This window comes from Rissa tridactyla, chromosome 8, assembly GCF_028500815.1.
Source record: "Rissa tridactyla isolate bRisTri1 chromosome 8, bRisTri1.patW.cur.20221130, whole genome shotgun sequence".
NCBI lineage: Eukaryota > Metazoa > Chordata > Aves > Charadriiformes > Laridae > Rissa > Rissa tridactyla.
Genome location: NC_071473.1, coordinates 21,628,989 through 21,651,554, shown reverse-complemented (window position 1 = coordinate 21,651,554; position 22,566 = coordinate 21,628,989). Strand labels below are relative to the sequence as shown.

General features: G+C 37.6%; 1 protein-coding gene across 10 annotated transcripts in view; it reads right to left on the bottom strand.

Moving 5' to 3' along the window:
- Nucleotides 1–22,566, bottom strand: part of RALGPS2 (Ral GEF with PH domain and SH3 binding motif 2) — a 152,272-nt gene that overhangs the window by 90,551 nt on the left and 39,155 nt on the right. For 7 of the 10 annotated variants that reach the window (XM_054211237.1, XM_054211236.1, XM_054211235.1 and 4 more), the window contains 2 exons: nucleotides 13,720–13,851; nucleotides 10,298–10,405 (listed from right to left, as the gene is read on the bottom strand). In XM_054211237.1, the coding sequence (XP_054067212.1) occupies nucleotides 10,298–10,405; nucleotides 13,720–13,851 (240 nt within the window). Of the gene's footprint in view, nucleotides 1–10,297; nucleotides 10,406–13,719; nucleotides 13,852–17,263; nucleotides 17,378–22,566 lie in introns of all 10 variants that reach the window. The other 3 variants (XM_054211245.1, XM_054211238.1, XM_054211242.1) reach the window with 2 other exon arrangements.

The following is a 22,566-nucleotide window of genomic DNA, read 5'->3' as shown; positions in this document are numbered from 1 at the left end:
TGCAAAACCAGAGAATAAAGTACTCCAAACTTTACATTTAATAAAATAAACAATGTATAAGAAATTATTCTCCAGAGAACAATCCTGCAGTTACATATGCAAGTCAAATCTTGAACTCAGAAACATGATATAAGAAGCTACCCAAGAATACAACAAACTAAATTTAGTTGCTCAAGGGCAGTTTTTCTTCAAACTCTGAATCTTAGTCTAGATGTTACCCAATTCTATTGAAAAATCCCTGAAATTCTTCAATCAATACCTGGACCATATTTGAATAATTAAGCTAAGTAATTGTTCAGTTGCACAGCAACAGCTAAAATTAAATACAGCCATCTCATTTCCAGCAAATCAGAACCAATAATCTGGGATGCCTCTTTAGCTTTGAAAGGGGTAAAAGGGAACTCGGAGTCAAAGACCAGGTTTTGCATTTTGAAACATATCCACAGAGCCCTATTTTAAGCATACAACTTAAGATTGCTTTCTGCCTATGTATCCAAAAGAAAGACACCATCTCTTTCAAAGAGTATGGAGGTAGCCCAGAAATATCAGCGCCATCTGAGTTACATACCACAAATACCCTTCTAACAGTGAATTCAGAGGCCTTGTTCCATTTCCTCAGATGTGAGCTGCATAGCTTTATTCCCATTTCCTTGAAAATAGCGGTTTCCCCATTTATACACTCTGTGGTACACTCTCACAAATCACAATTTCCGTTGAATGCCACTGTTGGATAGCAGAATAGCTTCTCAGATAAAGTCAACCTCGCATAAAAACTTTAACTGGGATGCTCTAGTTGAAAGCAAGCAGATGCAAAGAGATGCCCTTGCTCTAACGAGACAAGAAACGATGCATTTTGCCAAAGACAACCAAATACACATTTTGTAGCAGATCTCTTTGACCTCTAAATCTATTTTTAGTTATGAATTCTAGCAATCAAACATGACCATGAAAAGTTACATAAATCAGTCCCAGTTTCTGTAACCGATACAGTGGACACAATCATCTGGTACTTTGCAGTACATCATCGTAAAAGTAACAAGCCCTTTAGGAGTTTCCATTTTACAAACTTTCTTGCCTGGGCTCTGGTTTAGTTGGCTGCTCCTTCTTCTCCTAAACCATGGTGTTTTAAAGCTATATTAGAATTTTCTAGTCTTGGGCTAAAGTGAGATTAAATCAGACCAATTTTATGAATCCACATACCCTACTATAAATAAGGCAATATACACTCAAGAAGGGTACATGTCTGAAGACCTCTGTAACAGTAAAACCCATACAACCTTTTACATAAACAAGACATTCTTACATTCTTTGTCCTGTAACATAAATAACACAAATCATATGCTTCATACCACATGCGAGTACCTGCCACTCATTCGTATCCATAAGATATTTAAATGCCAACTCAAAAATTAATCTCCAAACTACCATTTTTAAACGTGATTTAACAATCAACTGATCAGCTGCAGCATCCTTCTCGACAGCACAAATTATACTGTACCTTAAAATTTTAAATGAAGTCTAGGACATCAGACAGACATACTGCTCCCCCCACCCCCAAAGTTTTTTTAGCAGCAGCTATTTGTAATAACAGAAAATCAGGAATAGAGTATGACAAAATACTCTCTGCCTTCAACATAACTTCTCTGTTCCCTTGCACCCATACCAGCTACAGTAAAATACATATAATAAACTTCTGCCAAAAACAAAGGACGCCTTTCAAACTGAAAGCAACCTAGCTAACTGAAACTATTCTATTCTTTTATTATGAGGCCTGTGAAAAAATGACTTATTCTTGAGGGAATCAAAATGGTTTCTTTTCCTAAAATTAAAGACTCTTTCAGCATTTTTTTTTTTTTTTTTTTTTTTTTAAGATCATCAAGGTCAGAAATCTTCACACAAAGCCTTTTTTTGAGAGAGGTATTTTATCTCGCCACAAGAAGTGCTGACAGCAACAAGTCATTCCTGGCAAAGGAAGTGGACAAATTTGTGAAAGTGCACCCCGGCAACACAAACTATTCCAACAGCAATTAATAAAGCTTTGCTTTGGAAGGATTTTGAATGCATGCACAGACAATGCTGGTAATTTTTCATGCTATTTCCCCACCTTTTCCTAACGTGAGCAGGTTATCTGATAAAGAATAAGGACCCTTGGACAGTGACAGGAATACTTCCTTGCCAAAAGCCACAACACGATGACAATGCTCCGCTATAGGTGAAGGGTACAGCTGGATCTTTACACTGCACACAGAAGAGCATTAGAAACTTCTAAACATACGTCACAGATGTCATTCTGGGTTATGTTATGCCGAACCCAAGTAAGCAAATGCAGTTTCATCTTGACAATTTAATACTATGCCCTCTTGTTTGAGGTACCTACGTATAAGGCTCTTTTGAGGAAACAACTAGGCAAGACACATCTTTACTGGGGCAGGGAAAAACACCCCACAAGTAGGGGGAATAAGATTTTTCTCCAAAAGCATGGTATTTAAGAAGGGGACAGGGAAAACTTGGCTAACTAATTTCTAGAGTTAAAATGCACTTGAAGCTGATAATCAAGATGTTTTCAGAGAACACTTATCCTAAAAGGAGCTGAGGCACAAGCTTATTTCTAGACCTTACTAAAAAGTTTAAGATGATAAATTGAGAATGCCTAAGCGAAGGGCTTCCCTATTAGGACAGCACTTATCTAAATACAGAAAGCCTGTACCACTGCATAGGACAAATCCGCCTGATATTTGGGGGCGTGTGTTATTTTTAACTTCTCACTCAGTAGGACGCAGCAAATCTATCCCAGTTTTGTAAATCATCTAATCACATATCCATGGCTGTGCAGGCACAAGCACCAAAGAATAACACTTACCTGCAGAGAACACTCAAGAGACACAGGGACAGAAGGAAAAGTGTGGATTGATTTCTCTCACCTGATCATAGAGCAGCCAGACATTACAGCAAGAGTTAACGCTTCCTTTTGATTTCCAAGGTGAAGAACCCAGTCCTGAAACACCAGCCAAAGAACTCAATCTCTAGTCTCCCACTTGTCTACTAAAGTATACCAAACTTTCTCAGAAATGTATTATTTTAGGTAAATATGTGGCTGAATGAACATATTGCTACGCTTCCCAATAAGAGAAACTAATTCAAAAATTGGGCGAGATGGGGAATGTGAAACCAAATGAATGGGCACTTCAATAAAATTTGAATATAAAGTATATTAAAAAACATCCTTACAAAAGACCCGGGCATTTCAATAGTTATTAACACTTCACTGCAAACCCTCCTCACCCAAAACAAGATTCAAACAACAATACAACAATAATAAAAGTGAGCCAGGAAACTGACTCATTGTTCACACAGAAGAGAGAATGCTTAAAAATAAGTGTCTGTCTTCCCAGCCCTCCAGAATTTGTCATCTTAATCAACCTGAACTGCCTTAGATAAATTATAATGTAACTTGCTTCAGTAGCAACTCCTAAACTAATTATTACTTTGAGATAGGATCAATACTCACTATTTATGAAACAAAGGCAGTTATTATAACTTTGCAACAGAACTCACATATCAAAACATATGCATACATTTTGAATGGGGAATGGTATATTAACACTGGAGGGAAAAAAAAAGCAACCCACTCATGCCAAAGCTCAAGATTAATGTTCATTACTAAAGAGATTTTAAATTGCTATTAAGAACATTTTTTAAAAAAGCAACTCGAAGAACTAAAAAACAAACAAACAAAAAACAAAAACCCACCACAGTAAGTTTTAAAAGAGAAACATCTTCTAGTATCTAGATGTCTAATATCACATTGATATTAGGCTGGGTTGGGTTTTTTTTGCTTGTTTGATTTCCACATCTTGCTGCTTTCACTAAAAGTAATATCTATCTTCAGTAACACTGTATCACTTATTCAAGTAACATCTTGTATCAAGTAACACAGTAACACTGTATCACTTGTTCAAAAAACATGCCTTCTTATTGAGGTTCCTTTCTTAGAGAGCTTGCAATTGCCATTAAGAGCACTTAAAAAAATTGTTCCCAGTTCCAAAGAGGCAAGTGACTGATAGCTGAATACCTAAGCTGATAGATAAGAAACCATTTGCGTTTGTAGATATGACAATGCACCTCACATAAGAGTTTATACCTTTGACAAAACTTTTTTAAACATTAACTTATTCATATTTGTAAGTCTAACACTTAACTGAATTTTTACCATTTTAAGGGTGCTTGCTCACTACTAAGTAAAAATTAAAGCAAACTGTAAGTCTGGCATTCTAAGTAATAGCACTTGAAATGACAAAACTATATTTATGATATTTATGTTAGATGCCATTGCTCAACTCTTACAAAAAAGTAACTTCTACCATGACCAAATTGTGGGCAATTTAAACCCCAAATAAACAAGCCACTACTTTGGTTTCTTCAGCGAGGAGATACAATGCACCAACTTTTCTCATTCCAGCTCCTCAATCCAGCCAATACAAATTCATGGATAGTTCCTTCTCCTAAATGTGGTTTAATGTTTTAATATTCAAACCAAAAATTGTAAACATTCACATCAATTTGTTACATGAAGCAAGCCAACCATAACCTCTGTTTTTTTTTTTTAGTTGTCAGCTGCATATATTTAAAAAAATAATAAAATCACATGCGCAATACAAAACCTTGAATAACTTCTTACTCATCATTTAAATTACACAAAGATAGGGAATCGATATTTTCAACCTTTCAAGAAGCCTATTGGAGTTCATTTACATATATTAAAGAACTTCATTGCTCAAGCAAAGAAAAACCTGAATGACAGTTTTGTGTTTCTGTTTATCCTAGGTAACAATTCCTCAATGCAATTAGAAGAAGTATGTTTTTACATCTAAGGTACGACTAATATATTTCCCAGTCCTCAATCACTTGAAGAGCCCTACAAGAGAAAACCATCTTTTAAAAACAGTGAATGAACATCTTGCAATTAAGACACTGGAAGATAACTTTTTACCCCCCTGCACAGCCATGGGCACTTTTGCATGTAATTCAAAGACCTTGGCTGGCGACAAGTCCCCCACCACAATATTTTAGGCCTCCTGTATGTTGAGATGTTGGACTTGTTAACAAGTACTTCAAAATACTAAACTTACTAGCACACAGCTTCATATACAGATAGAGAGATTCACCTCTCTCTTGGCCAAGGTTGTCAGGCTAGAAATTTTACAACCAGGTGATTAAGAAGCAACATCTCATTGTGCTTCTTTGAGGAATATGGAGAAACTCAAAGCGGAATTTTAAAACACTCCCCAATTCCTTCTCTCTTCTCCGTGAACACATGGACTACCCTCCTTCCATAAAACCCTGTAACTTAAGAACTTCTAGTTGCAATTACCACCCCTGCATTGAGCTCCTCTCCATGCCCCTATATGAAAGTTCCCATTTGATCTGGACTATAACCCCACCTTTCGAGTCCCTAGACTTTCTCAAGCACGAACTCCTCCTCTCAGGCTATTTGCAGTACTACAAGTTTTCCTGCCAGGTACCTACGATGAGGACAGTGCATTTCCCATGGAGCTCCCAGACAGAGACTCTCACTGTGAAAAGAAAAACTACATTTCTGTCTGAGATTAAAAAAAATATGAAATGCCTACATTTTGATTATTGAAGAATATTGCCATAATCTGATTTTCCTTGAAGCCATGTTGGTTCAAGCAGCACTTCATAAATTGTTCCTTAATCTGAATTTTTAGAAGGAATTATATTTAAGCCTTCCAACTTGGCTTAGCACTGTCTCTCCAGACTGCCAGAATATTTTTCCTCGCCGAAAAAAAATAGCTAAGCCTCTGTTAAGCACTGCATCAGTAGGAGAATAATTCTGCAGTCCAAAATGAACACTGGGGGGATTAAAGTTCCTGTGATGAAACTCTACTTGTTTTCTCACAAAGTCTGCTCCAGAACTTTTATCATTAATAGTTCCTCCACACTATAATAAAGTTGCTTCTTCTTGCTCTCATTGGGAGCATACTCCTCTAAAATAAAGCTAATAGGATCACATACTAGCAGAAGTCCTTTTTCGTCAAAAGCTCCTAGGGCCCAGTACTTAACTTTATTCAAACTGCTCTCAGATGCAGATGACAGACTTGCCTCAAACTCCCTAATCCCCCAACAACCAGCCTCAGGAGAGGCCAAAACCAGCATTACTGCCAGGAACTGTGTAGCACAACTCACACCAGTAGCTGTGCAGGAACTTGCTGAGGAGGCTGCGAATCTGCCAGAGTCCCGCACAAGACAGAAAGTTCTCCTGGGGGGAACCTCAGACCAGTTTAAGTTATTTTTGTTCTGTTCAAAGTTGCAAAAAGCGTGTTTATTGAACCCCACACAGATCAAGACCTATTTATGCACTTTTATTAAGCAAGTGATGCAGTTCCAGAACTCTCAAGACCTGCTTCCTTTACAAAACACACACTCACGCTCTTTTTTCAGATATAGATAACTTGATATTTAACTGCCATAAGAATGCCTCTAAGAAAAATTCCTTGTTTCACCTAAACATGTTAAAATAAACTTTATATTTATACCGTTTTCCAAATTAAGCAATATTCTTTTTTCCAACATCCAGTTGACAAAGCCTAACTGGAATTAAAAAGAAAAGAAATGCACATACGTCTCAATGCAAACTTACTTCACAGCACTTTCAGAGACTAGGCAAAAGAATAAAGAATCCTTCTTAGATAACTAGGTGGGGAAAAAAGCAACGCATTTATACAGCTGTGCTTCCCTTAATTCCACCTCAAATATTTACACCACCGTGGCTAAGTATAAAATGGTAAAGTGAGTCAAAAAGTAATAAACAGTCAAATAATTAAACAGTAGCAGTCTAAGGAATAAGAATTTACTGTAAAGCAAAAAATAAATATTTCTTCAACTTGAGGTTCGCCAGCATCTTAATTTGGAGCTCACATCCCCAAAGCATTTTCCTTTTTTCTTTCAGTCTCACCAACCCCCCCTTTCCACTGCCACTGCACCATTAACATATCCCTCCCCCACAAATTGTGCCCTGTACACTCGAAACCACACTTCTCCCTTCAACAAAAATGGCCAGCATTCACTGCAACTGTCTCTACGCTGTGCACACACAACAGCTCCATCAGCAGGGCCAGACACCAGTGGGTAATCCTGGCACCAACTTGTTTTGTGGCTTTTAGCTGTTTAATAAAGAAGTGAGCAGTGATCAGCCTAAAAAGCAGGTATTCAAAACAGACAGTCTCCTTATTAGTTACAGCTAGAAAGCTGTCTGTAGAATCCTTAGCAGAAAACAAACATGTGCTACTTTCATACTCATTGAATGGGATTTTTTTTTTCCCCCAAAAAAAATTTTGTGAAAGATGCACATATTCAACGCATCCCCTGGAAATTTTGTAAGGTGATAAAGCAAACTGTAAATTTGCAACAGCAGCAGCTATGCCTGAAGATCTCACCTGCTTCGGCTGTAACTTGTCCCTTTCTAAAGTGGCCTTCAACTTTACAAAACACCCGGTTGGTAACAACAGTTTAACTGGACTATTGCGCATGTATTACAATAATAATTTCCATTATTGTTCAAACTGGACCCCTTGAAGGGCTGGCTTATTTCTGCTCGAAAGTTAGTACAAGACTTAACAAAGGACCATTACATGAAACGGCACACCAACTGTGCATTCAGGACAGTATTAGGTGACTGCCAAAGGGAAGAATATGGAAATAAAATCACCAAAAATATTTACACTTGGGCTTCTCTTTGGCTTGGTAAGCAGGTTCTTGAAAATACAGGATTACAAGCAATAGTTTTAGTCCAACTTGTCTCTTACCCAATAACCGACTAAACAGATCAAGTGTTGAAATAACAGTGATGTCTCTAATGCAGTGGGAACTGAAAAGACATCTGTGTGTCTCATATTGATACTGAAACCACTAGCATGAATCTTATTTCCAGTATCTCTCAAACTTCATTATCTTTCAGATTTTTCCTCCTCTTTCTCCAGCTTAACTCTAATTGTTCCGTCCATACACAGTGACATGTTTTGATGAAAATGCAAAATGTGGGTACTTAGCCCACACATTATTTCCTCAGTTCACCACTTTAAAAAAAATTTTTTTGAAAACAGTATTCATTCTGCAGTTGGTAATAGGATTCAGCCTTCGCTAAGTGACAGATGTCAGTAGTCTGTATTACATCCATTTTATAAGAGCCATCACTAAACCATAAGTTTTCTCATCCTTTGAAAAAGCAATTGGCAGCATATCCATGTCCAATCTGAGAGGTACATACCCACTATTAAGTGAAAACCTTACTAACATAGTTTTGCATTCTCATCAGTGCTGGTATCCTCAAGAGCTTGGGCATACTGCATCGCTCTGCCAGCCTTCACATTAACACTGAAACCCAGATGAAGACTCTATATGGTAGGACTAAAAGCAGGAAGAATAATGAAACGGCCGATAAAATAAAAACAAGCATACGGATCAAAGGTATTTTTCCTCCAAGGAACCTAAGTTTTGGGCGAATTTACTTATTTCTACTACCTTCAGCAAGGATGATCAGAAAAAGACAGCATTCAAAGCAAGCAAGCCCTACTGGAAAAGCAGATAAACTTGCCCGAGGAAACAAACGTTAACAAAGAAGTTAATGTTTGTAGTTCTGTACACAGATGTGTATAGAATAATTGAAAAAGAAATGAAATTAATTATAACTTTGCCAAAGGGCTGAACACTGACTACTGGCAATCTTGCTTGATTGTTCAGAACTCTATCTATAGGACATTTCAGATCCATTTACAGTAAATGAAACCTCACATGAAGAACTAGATACTCTAAAAGGTAGAAGGCTAAGACTAAAGGTGTTTTCTTTTGGGGAACTGAGAAAACAGCAAAATTATACCAGTTAGTATAAACCAAAGACATAACCACAGGTTCAAAATTGCAATGTGAAATGCTTAACGAAAAGATTCTTGTTTATGTGTGGAACTCTACACAGTTTGAGGCATAATATGAAAACAGTAAAAACACTGGATTTTAATAAAGATTTCTATTTGACCAAGATTTGCTAAGTAGGTAACATTTAGAACACCCATGAACATAAAAGGTTTCTGCACAGGAGAGATGATTTAGTAGAGCAAAAGGATCATGAAATGCAATAAAAGACAAAGCACTTTTGTATGTTTTACTGTCCAAGTGAGTGACAGCAACTACACCAAGACTATTCTGCTGCACAACAGCATCCACCACTGACTAAATAGCTGAGCCATTCAAAGGAACCTGTAGCTATTCTGGCCTGAATGCTAATTCCAGTTGAATTCACACCACTAGCCCCAAAATCCCTAAGTACTTGGATGTCCTTTATGTAGAGAGATCGTAAGATAAAAGTGAAAGAACAGCCAGCCCCAAAAACATCTTCCCATGAAAAGCAGGTGATTCATTGCCCAGCTGTTGCTGATGATGGAGCAAGAGACCCAAACTACATGACTTCAACATCAGTCAGGAATAAATCCCATTAACTACCCAAGAAGAATTTAAGGTGTAAGTACCACTTCATAATCCAGATGCTTTAAATTTTCAGTCTACTCATTAAAATCAATTTAGCTATTAATAAATAAATAGTTATTAACTATTAAATAATAGAAAAAACTTAATGGGAATATTCTGTGATACATACTACCACATTTCAATAATCTCCCCAGGACAACTCATCATGAATCTCATCACTGGAATTATAAAGGCAGTAAGAGCAATAGCTTGTCAGCAATCTTTCTAGTAACATACTTGAATCACTTAGAGGGACCATCTGTCATCTTAACCTCTACAAGTAGGTAAAAAAAAAAATCACCCAATGTTTTGCTTAAATATTTTCACTCATTTGTTTTTTGTTGTGCAGAAGAATATCCAACTCATTATTCTGTACCATTGCACCCAAAAGAAGTAAACGCTTTCTAGATGTAAGAATTAAGTTAAAAATGTAAACACCTCCAGAAAAAACAACTACAGATCAAGTGTATTCTTGCAACAAAAATATGCATGTCAGAATTAAGCTGCATAATAAAGACTTAAGAATCTTTGGTCGATGTTAGATTTAAGAGTGTGAAAAATGCCTGGACAGCATAGCCCAGAAAGATCACTTAAAATTAAACAGAATATAGACAATTAATAACTATAGTGCAGGATCCATTTTTGAAACCCATGGACAACGGATGTTAGGCAAAAACCATACAGAAATGGAGACACAGAGGCAAAGTTACCAAGAAGATTCACACACGAAGTAACAAAAATCACTTGAATTGCTTACCGCATATTCTTCTGGTGTAACCTTTAGAACATCAAATACCACTGCATCAAAGCTCTTCTTCAGTTCAGCCGAGCCTTTGTCACTCAAGGATTCGGAGCTGCTACTCTTCTGCAGAAAAAAAACCAAAAACGCTGATGATATTTTGGTTCTCTCCTCTTTTTTGTTTTTACCCTCCCAAAAGTAAAATTACTGTTCAAACACCACTGTTCACAGAATTTTTCTACTGGGTAAATTATCAATTAAAAGTCAGTCACAGGACACACTTTCTCCTGACAGACACCTCTAAACTCTCAAACCGATTTCAATGGATTTCAAAGGTGTTCCTCAAAACGCAATAGTTACATTTCAAGGCATAATTAAATTCCAATTTTGTTGACAGGAAAGTTAATACCAAAAATAAGAACAACAATACAGTCACACTGAATTTCGAACAGAAAAAAAACCACTATGGTGAGAAAAAAGACAAGGTCTGCTCCAAAGGAATAGTTAACATCAAAGAACAGTATCAATCTCTTCCTGTTTCTCTTAGAAGCATTAAAACTTACGAGAATTACACCATGAGTTAGGTATGTGTTTCTGTTGAAGACGCTTAGTATAATCAAGTTGTTTAAAGGACTTTTTAAATGCTAGTAATTCACATTTGCAAAAAATGTGATAGATTATTCTTCTATGAACCTGCCTACAACATATTTAGCTTCCCTGCAAAATACACAGTTCAAAAAATTAACACTTTGTATGAAATTAACACTTCATGTTTCATATACTGTTTTGATATGTTTCATATGAAAACAATACATCTATGTTATTACTACTTCCTTTACAACACAGATGCAAACCTAGATTCTGTTCAGTCATTGCAAGAAAGAAGGGTTTTTTCGCATGGAGACTGAATGTCACATCCAGATGTATGTTTCATATATGAACCCCAGGCATACTTATTTCAAAAGTCTGCATGCAATCATTTTTCTGCCCCACACACTCTCTCCTCTGAAGCCCTGGAAGGCTATGCATGCTTCTTGCTTCTTCGTTTCTTTTCTCTTTCAGAAACCTGGCATAAAGCAAACTCTCAACTAAAAAGGAAGAAATAAGATGAGACATGAAAACCATCATGAAGAACAAAGTTACTACAGTAACTATATCGGGTTTAACTCCTCTTCTTGGGCAAACAGTGCGCTTGCCTGAAGTACAGTATGGTACCTGCATGCTTCAACAACAGCATAGCCTTGATGTAACAGAGCTCCCACAACATTTTTGCTAATACATTCTTTGGAGAGATTCAAGAGAAAGAAAACTAGTATTGCTGGGAGCTCCACCTCAGCTGTGGCAAAACACACAATATATTTTATATATTTTATTATATTTTATGCAATCTTATCAGACATGATGTAAACATTGAAGATTATGTTCTTCAGTAAAAGAGATCTTTCCTCCAAGAAAATTTTTCAGCTGCACGCCAACAAGTGGTCAACCAGTGATTCATAACACAATGATAAAGGAAGTACAAGAATCTGTACAAAAACAAACAATGGTCTTGGAGATTGATGCCAGCTTTTGTCTTTAAGTTTTGACAATACTTGTGAAATTGTGCTGGAGATTATTTGATTCCTTTTGATAAAGCAACACTACAATTTTCCCTTCACCTTGTTTGTGGCACTTTCCATTTCCATATGCACACAGAAGCAAACAGCACACACGTAGTTCTGCTATCAAAACACATGTATAAACATATAAATAAAACACCTTTGGTAAGGCCCAAAGATTCATTCACGGAAGCAACATTTTTCAGGAGTTTGTTGCTCTCATCACTACTGACTTTAAAAGACACCTTGCCTTTTAAACAAAAGAAGAATGAAAGAAAGAAAAGAGACAAACTGAAATCCACTACGGTAAAAACAAGTTTCACACTTTGACAAAAGCAATAAAAATAATATGCATCAGCAATAAAGTAACTGTCTCCCCTGAGCAGAAAGCTTAGGTTAGTATTGTACATCTGTACAAGCAAAAGCATATATTCAGTCACCCTAACGAAGAAAGGCAAACAATGCATCTGGAAACATCACAGAATGGTAGGGGCTGGAAGGGACCTCTGGAGATCATCTAGTCCAGCCCCCTGCCTGACACCCAGAGCAGGTGGCACAGGAACACGTCCAGGCGGGTTTGGAATGTCTCCAGAGATGGAGACTCCACCACCTCTCTGGGCAGCCTGTGCCAGGGCTCTGCCACCCTCAAAGGAAAGAAGTTCCTCCTCACGTTGAGATGGAACTTCCTATGCTCAAGTTTGTGCCCGTTACCCCTTGTCCTGTCACTGGGCACCACTGAGAAGAGCCTGGCCCCATCCTCCTGACACCCACCCTTTAAGTATTTATAAGCATTGATAAGGCCCTCCCTCAGCCGTCTTTTTTCCAGACTGAAGAGACCCAAATCCCTCAGCCTTTCTTTATGAGAGAGGTGTTCCAGTCCCCTCAGCATCTTGGTAGCCCTTTGCTGTCCCCTCTCCAGCAGTTCCCTGTCCCTCTTGAACTGGGGAGCCCAGAACTGGACACAGTACTCCAGAAGGCAGATTCTCAGTTCCCTTCATCAGAGTACCACAAGGCATTAACAAAAAAAAAAAACCAACAAAAACTTGGAGGGAGTGATTTGCAAGAGTTTTGGAAAAAAACCAAGCAGTCAATTAGAACCAACCACGTCTTGCAAACCCTCCAATATTGTTAAGAATTTAGGAATCAGTCACAACTCTCAACAGCTCCTCACACGATCCTACCTAAAAGGAACTCAAGAAGTTCTGGTACTAACTTCACCCCCCCATCCCTTCTTTTCCTTAACAAGTAGATGACAAATGGAAAACTACTTCAAAATAAGAGGCATGAGGATAGGAGGCCAATCTCCACTGCTCGGCTGATACACACGCTCTTAACTCAGGAGCTGTTCACTTCTAGAGGGCAGAAACTTTGGCAGGCAGGAGCAGACTCATACCAATTCCTGAATATAGTTCAAGAGACAAAGAACAACCTGATTCCAGTGCTACTGTGTCAGACTGCCCTTCAACACACACATACAAGTACCTGTCAAAGAAGGGAATATTTCCCACAGGCCTTGCCAGCCCACGTTATTGCACTAAGAGCACCTATTATTTTTAAAACTTGAAAAGAAAAGCTTCTTGTCTAGATGTGATGGAAGAGAACATCAAAAAAAGCAGCTTTGGCTATGGCAAGGCTGTAACTGCTAGCTCATGCTTTATTTTGGTATACAAAGGTCAGAACTTGCAAGTTATTCACATCCAAACTGGGGCCTATGAAACCAACACACAAAACAAGAATCTGCTGCACCAAAGCTGTTAAAAGAAAAACTTATTTTACTGCATTTTTAAAAAATTGAGTACTTATGGTCTTAAGTGTCCAATAATTCATTTTTGTAATCCTTACCTCTGAAGCGGTAGCCGCAATATTAACACTGCTTGACTGTCCGTTCGTTAGGTCCATACTGCCCACACCATTAATCTTCAGCCCTACATTTACAGCAGTAGGATCATCTCCAAGGCAACTGAATAACCATTCCTGCAAAAAGTAATCAGGAACCATTTTATTCACATGTTTTAACCAAGATTCAGTATCTAAAATCCATAACAAAAATAAAGCACTTCAAAATGGCTATACCAGTTTGAGGTCCAAACTTTCAATTCAAACACATATTCTAAAACTACCTACTTAAAATTAACATAAACAACTGAAGGCTCCATTGTGACCCACTACTTACTGGCAGTATAGACTTTCATATTCTTTTCCATACTATTTTCTACACACTGGGTATCAAAACGTAAATGTAAGCATTAACCCTAACTTAGGCCTGCAACATCAGTTCACATATGATTTTTTTCCCCCCTTTGATTTCCAACTTTTAAAAGTTATCTACTAGATTTAACATCTGGAATATACTTTTATAAGAGGTTGTCCAAAAATTTCTTATCTTCTATGTCTACTCACCAGCTTTAAGTGAAAATTACCACATTAAAAAGCAATTTAAGAGTACAAGTGGAATTTACATTTTCCTCCACAAATTACCTGAATTATTGTTTGGTAAAAAGACAAGAAAAGAAAACAAAAAAAACACATAGGAAAACTCCACACAATAACTTTTAATGCATCCTTGCAAGAATACTATTACTTTTCATTTCTACAGAGAAAAGGCTGCAAAGAAACTGAAACCTTTAGCATCCACTAGAAAAACAGTAAGACTACCCAATACCTAAGTGTTACAGAGAGAGTAAAAAATTGGTTTGGGCTTAAGTTTCATGAGATGTTAGTGCCCTCTAGTGTGAAAACGATTATAAATCAGTTTTCATAGGTCTATGTTTATAACAAGTGTGACTGTTTCTGAAGTCACTATTATTTATGAAATCCACTTTAGGTTTGTTGTTTAACTCAGAACTATTACACAGTCTGCAAATAAATGGAGAAAGTAAGTGATAGGTAACTGAGTAATATGATATGACAAAATAGTATTACAGCATCTCATACTTAAGACCTCTATGTAATGAAATAAACAAAATAAAGTAATCCAAAAAGCTCTATCTCCAAGTGACCTAAACCAGGTATGTCAGATAAACAAGCTTGGAAGGTAAAAAACTGCAATATTTAAATAATAAAATACCCTTAAAAAAAGCAGTAACTTTAAAATGTCATTGTAGGAATGCAATATAGAAATGAGGGCAACTGAAAGAGCGCCACATTGCAAATTTCAAACACTATAGCTTCTAGATATTTTTGGGTATTAATAGTCCCCATCTGAAATATGTTGAGCTGCACTGCTGCAGTTCAGAACAGTCATCCACATTCTACCCTTTCTTGTTTTGTTTTTTAAAAAAACTGATGGGACTGTCGCATTCACAGGTCACAAGACACTACATTTCATTTTAACATTATACTCCCAGCACATACTCTATAATTAAGATTGCATTTCCTCCACTAAAAATACACTTAACTGCACTTCGATTTTAGCTGGTATTATACTAACAGACCATACGAAGGGAAAAAAACACCTCATCTTTGGCTTGTGAGTGTCACTGCTGTCCTGTCCTTTCCTATCTCAATTACCCTTCAGATTGTCTGACATGGAATATTTTCAAGTGCTCAGCTCCCCAGTGCCTCCTTCCTATAGCCTTTTAATTTACTGAACTGAAAAGCAAGGAAATAAAACTAACTAATGTGTCGTAATTTTCATTTACATAGTGACAATACAGGACAGAGGTATCACATCTCCAAAAACAGTTTCAAATTCTCCACGTGTTCAAAATGGTACACTTGTCCCAATTTAATCATCTTATCTGTGGAAAAAACTACCCTTTAAAAATTTGTTTTTTTTTTTTAAAGCACTGTAATTATAAGGAAAACTGACATTTTGCACAATTTCATCACACCCTACGGCCCATAATTGTATCATACGAAGCCAATCTTAAACTAAAGGTTATATATTTGACCCTTGTCTCACATGTGTTTCAGTTGTTCCCCTTCCCCATAATAATGGGGGGCGATGGGGGAGAATTGCAGAAGCATTTCTGACCAAGGACAAGTGAAAACTGAAGTTTAGGTGGGTTTTTTTGTGGAAGGATTTGGATGGTGCTATTTAAGAGAAATTATGCATATCATAGAAGAACAAACTAATTCCCAATAATCAGTTTCCCCATGATTAGTTTCACATAACCCATAGGCACCCGGACAGGTCCCAGCAACTCCCTCCCTGCCCATTTCATAACGCACTATCCCAAGCTTTACCCTTGGTCCCGTAACACAACAGCTCCAGTTTATACCTGTTTCCTAAGCTATTAGGAGTTTTGTTTGCAACTACCCACCCATTCTGAGTGACAGGCAGACAGACGCTTACTCCTGTGCTGTCTGAACACAGCACATGCTCATTCACCTAACAGCAGGCTAAATGGGATGGGTGAGCCTGGCAACTGTGACTTTCCAGCTCAGAGGACTGTAGCTGGAGGGTACAGCGGGGGTGCATGCTGTCCTGGGTTTTCCTCTTCTACCCAGTTAATGACTATAATGAGAATTGCAAGAACTCTGTCCCTTAGTCAATTATGGGCGAAATCAGCAACCATGCTGAGAAGAAACTCCTATGAGGCACATAAAAGGTGTTTTGTTTTGTTTTTTAAATAAGTAGAAAAGCACTTAGAAAAGCCCTGCATGCAAACGAAACCAAGGTTACAAAATATAACATCTGCCAGTCAGGCTGTATGATAACAAAGCTGTCCATATGATGTTAATTTTCTACCTACTGCTGCATTACAGTATTGTGTTGGAATACGTTTATACTTTTTCCCACTTGGTGAAGATACAGTAAGGGTCAGAATTAGTACTGAACTGCTATAAACTAGCATTTATCTACTTTAAAGTTCCAGAATTTGCAACATTTAAAATATACGTTTGAAAGCTGTATTAGACATGAGAACATCACCACCCCCGTAACAATGAAAAGTCACAGCAACCATTTTGGCCAGTGTATCATATAAGACAAATACTGAAAAAATCCTAACACTGGGATAATTAAATAATTTGCTTGCTATACTACCCTTCTGCTCAACACCAAAATAAGTGGTAAACAGCAATATCAGAAAGTGATCAACAGCAGAGCTGTTCAGAGCAGCATAACTGGATACGCGAAATGACTTGTCACCACATTGGACTAGTGAGGCAAACATTAGTTTTCACTCCATACCCTGTATATCCAATTACAAAAAATTAATTACATTGAGAAATTTGAGCTTCCAGTCTGTTTATCCTTTTCAATTTAATAAATGCCTTTGTGCTTAGAAATGCATTAAATGTGGAATTCAAAGTGGTTTATATGACGCATAAAATACTTAAGCATGCATTTATGCCAACCTGAAGCCTGGACACACTATGCCACACATACTATACAGTAAAAAGCAAACTAAAAATACTGATAAAAAAAGATTCATCATACCCAAAGAATGAAAGTGTCTAGACTAAGCAGGGTCTGCTGTCTTCAACGGGTCTGAGTTTTTCTGCAAATTCATCCAAGGCTGTATTTGATGATCATTCCGTTACAGTGACCAACCTATAAACCCCCAAAACGGAATGCAGCTGTGAGAAGATGAGCAAGGGAAACATGCCCATGAAGCTCAGAATAACGCAGGGTGTGACTGACCACAGCTGTTGCAAAGAAGCTGACTTTATCTCAACACAAAGAGGACCAGAGGGTGGCCTTTGTTTTAGATAAACAGCTATGTCAGTTGAACAGATCATCTGACTACATTACAGTTGAGTGAATCAACTAGTGGTGTAAATGTTTCTCCCTGAGTTCATTAAAAAAAAGTAAACGTCTCCCTGAGTTAGCTAGACCAGCATAGCTGAGGCTCAGTATGTGTCTCAGCACAACAGAGAGTACAAAAACTAAACAACTAACAAAAGAATTTCAAAGAGAGCAACAGGCTTGAGCTGGCTTCAACCCACACATTCTGAGTGGGGACGCCTAACATCGTGACGATGAGCATATTCTAGAGACCCGTAAAAGGGATCACGTTGGTATTGTGTTTGAACTTTGTATTGCAACTGCTATATTGTGTAACTTGCAAGTGTAACTTGCATTTGTATTGTTATTTCAGTATATTTTGTGTCACTCAGCTAAATCAGAAGCTATCTTCAGGTATGTAAATTTAATATTAAACATTACACCCTCCATATGTGGACTATCTAAAAGAATACTGGTCAGAGAGTATTTGACTCACCTAAGCCTGAATCCCTTCCACACAAGAATACAGGGATATTCTTGTGTCATCTTGGGTCAAACACTATCCCAAAAATATACTGTACAAACAGCATTTTAAAAGACAACCCTAAAATTACATTCAAAACTTCCTGTCCAGAACAGCAGAAAAGCTTTGAGGAAACATAGCCACAGTACAATTTTATGAATGGCTTGAGAGTCATGATGACCAAGATCCTCTTTGTTCGTATTCATAATGTCAGTACAAAACGTCATTTGTTTTATCACAGATCCCCACGAAGAAAACAGAAGTGCCTTGCATGCATTAAATATCAACTATGAATGCAAAGCCACTATCAAAGAGTCTGGGAACCACAGCACTGTAAGAACCAAAAGACCAGTTCCAGACTCAGTCAACCTGAGCTCTTGATCTTGCACAAACTCTCACTGGTATTTTGACGAACAGTACAGAAAAAGATGCATTTTTCTAAACAAGGAACAGAGGTGTAGCGGGCTTCACTGAACCTTCACACCCCCATGCATAGTACAGCCTAGCTATGTTCAACTATTCCACACAAGACCTCAAGATGCTTCAGTGAAATCTTAGAGCTACTGACTGAATTTAATTCTGGATCTGACCCCTTTGATTCTTAGTTAAAAGTATATTTTTCTCCACTGTTTGGCACTTTCAAAATTAACATTGTTTCTAACCACTTCTAACATAGAAGGTTCAGTGAAACAGAAATTCACTGGGCCAATTAAATGGGCCAATTAATATATAGTCCCTTATGATACAGGGCTACAAGAAAGAGCCTCTATTACCCATTTTGCATGCTGTAAATCCTGCCTTACATGAAGAACACCCAGAAATGCTTGTCTCAGGTTCCTGTGCGCTCACCACCCCGGTGGTTTCAGGTAAAATCTCTCTGCTAAAAATTCAAAACAATATGGCCAAAATAAATCTAACAATACTAAAAACATGGCAATGTTAAGATGCGGTCAATTTAATGCATTCTCCAGGTACTTTTTCCTTGATCTTTATAACATGTGCAGTTATGAAATACTTTTTAGACTGATTCTTGGGGTTTTTCTGTTTTTGTTTTTTTTTTTTTTTTTTTTTTTTTTTAGATTAATAGAATATGGATTATATTTCCCATAAGATCACTATATAGATGTTGTGGCTCATATACCAAGCAAAACTCTCACTGGTCTGTATCAAGCTGGCAGGTGGACGTTCTGCTGTACAGCAGTGCTGGATGACCCTACCTGCATCCGAGCTGCCACACACCCAAGGTAACTGTTTGGAAGTGGTTCAAGGCGCTTGTGTTAGCAAAGGCACATAATAAAGAAAAATCATTTGTTTGCCAGCCTGTATGCTGTCTGTCCTGCAACAGCAAAGATTATCGCAGTGCAGCCTTGTGCTGCTTCCCCAACAAGAGTCATTACAGGTACTGCAGTGGGGAAAAAAAAAGAATCCAAGGTGTTTGAGTGGACTACCAGGCTTTTAATCCTCCTAACTCAAAGAGAAATGCATGGCCACCTTCTCTTGCCCCAGGAAAAAAACAAAAAACCAAAAAAACCACAAACGAAAACAAAAAACCTGATGAAACAAAACATATTAAATAAATGCAACACACCCCCCACAGCAACATCAACAAATGCCCCACAATTAAGCAGACAGTCAGCAAGGAATAGGCAACAGGACAAAGAATGTTTGTCCAACTATGAAAGAAGATTTTGTCCAGTCCAACCAAATGGCACCTTCCAAAGTATATTCTTCAGTTTTACACTCAACCCATCAAAACAAAAAACCCAACTAGGTTACTACACAGTAAGAATAAAGAAAGTATGTACACAGCATTAAAAAGGAAAAATGTAAGCCATCTAAACACTTGTTTTAATTCAATTTTCAGTAAGCATGATAATATTAACAGGTAATATAAGATAGCAAAACTGATAAAAATAGAAGCTTCCACAACAGAGATGATATAAAAGCTGAAGCAACTTAATATAACCCCATCCTCCTACAGGAAATTTATCATTGGACACAATCAAACCCCAGACCTAAAACGTCACATATACTATAAAATCCCCAGTCAGATGCATGAATCTTGACAAAGCATTTGAGAAGCTGCCACTAGTGAAGACTGAGATAAGAGACACTAGTAGAAGACAGGTACCGGGTAAAGACATGACAAAAAGAGAGACAGAGGAGCATAATATTAGCATAGGAAGAGATTAATAACAGTTATTAAATATGCAACACCAGTGCAAATATTAAAATGATAAAAGATTTGGCAATACAGGAAAGCAACATAATAAAGGACAAATAAAACTATCTGATGGACAGAAGAATGAAAAATTAAAGTAAATTACTAAAGGATCTTTGGGGTTGATCCCTGTAAAATTTCTGCTATGAATTTCAGCATATCAGTTGGAAATGACCGTCACCAATGCTGTAATCATGAAGTAGCCACATGAGATCAAGATGTCTGCATTAGTTATGGACAAATACTATGTCCAACACATTTCACAGCAGACATTGATGCTGTACTCTATGCAGTTTTGGGAACCCGGCCTCCAAAAGATTTTTGAACAAAATATATGCAGAGAAGGGCTTCCAGGTTCTCTGGAGATCCCATTGCAGAAAGGGAAACCAGGAGACCTCAGCTTATGCTAACAAACTCAAATCTGCACAAGGATACACTTGCCATGCTAAAATATCAGGAAGACAAACCAGAAGTATGAATAAAATGTAAATTTATGCTCAAAATCAGAATACAACAATCAGGTTCTTGAACAGTTTCCAGAAAACAGTACTAAAAGCAAAAAAAACCATAGCTGCTTAAGTTGATACTAGACTCCTTCCTGAAAGAAATCATGTCATATGGCGCCTGCATCAGCAGTATAGCTAACCCAGTAACACAGACTCCTTTTTTCATTGCTTTGATTAGTCCTGCTGCAAACTCAAAGCACTTCTATACTCCTTCTCATACAACTCAACCACTCAGTTATGTCACACATTCACTCTTTCCCTAAGCATCTGTTGTGCAACAGCCACAGTAGTATCAGCTGTTTAAGCTCAAAGACAGATGAAATTAGAATCCACAAAATACCCAACAGAACAAAAGATCATTTTATTAGGTTTGACGATGAAGTTTTAAACACACAAAAAAGCATTTAAATATGTTCCTTAATTTAGATTCTCTTCTCTCACCCTAGAAAAGGCTTTACCTAGACAAACAACTAAGTGAAATTATTACTCTTTTTCAGCAGACACCACTCACAGAGCACTTTGATTATCACAAGTATGCTCACATTTGGACAACAAAATCATCCTATTGCTGTTTTTATGCACCTCATTCTCTAAAGGCGGGGGGGGGGGGGGGGAGAAAAGAGGGAGGTAACATAGCAAGGCTCTGTCTCAATCATATCTTACACAGTTTCCAGCTATCAAGATACCTTCTTCATGATGCTCCAGTACCCAGGGCTCTCCAGAACTGGTAAAACTTGTACCTTTTATTTCCTCACATGAGTTAAAGAAAAAAACAAAACCACACAAATCCAGGAGAATATCCTTCTCCAGGGCACAAGCTACTTGTTTACCAAATCCTATTACAAAAAAAATAAATAATCAAACTATTAGCTCAGTCTGTAATCAACTTGCAACAATAACAAAGAAGTTCAGCTCAAAATTGAAGGTTTTTAAAGTGAATTACACACAAATAGTAAGGAGATGCCTACTCTTATGACTTCCACAGTTCCAAAGCCAGCTATACTCAGTGGACCGCCTTATAGCCAAGAGTTAACTGGTAGATACTGTAGCACAATGCAACAAACTTTAGCAGTAGCATTGATACACAGCTGCAAGCAGCTCCTGGCCCTCACACAATGCAGTCATGAATCAAGCACAAGGAAACAATCACTGCAGGAAACAAATGGAGTGAGCCAGAAATCTGAACATGTGTACGTGCTATTTAAGTTTAGCCTGGGGTTGTAAAAGATTTGCTTTATTCTAACAAAAGGTCTCTCCAGCAGAGTTCGAGCATTAAAAGACAAAATGTAGGTTCACTAAGTAAATAACTGCACAAGAACTGAAGAAGTTTCTGCTTGCAAACGGCTTACAGACTACGAGGTTCCCAGAGCTTCTTTCTTCAGAGATCACCTACAAGTCTCTGTTCCATTTTGTAGTTCTTTAGAAAGGACATTGCACAGAAGAACATTTTATTCCTTTGGATCTGGCTATTATTTCACAATTGCTGTCAGAACAAACTGAACATTTGAAGTTATGATGTATGGTTTGTTTTTCCTGCCATACACCAAAAGGGTAAGCACTAGGGAACCAAATTATTTCAGAAAGTACATTGAGTATGATAAGGTTCTGCCCTCCTCCATCTCCCTCTCCAGAATTCAAGCCTACTGATAGTTCAGCCTGTTTGAGCAACATTTCTTCAAGTATCTGAAGAAAAAAAAAAAAAAAAAAAAAAAAAAAAAATCAAGGCTTGTTCAATCAGGAACCAAAGGAGGATCCCTCCTCACCC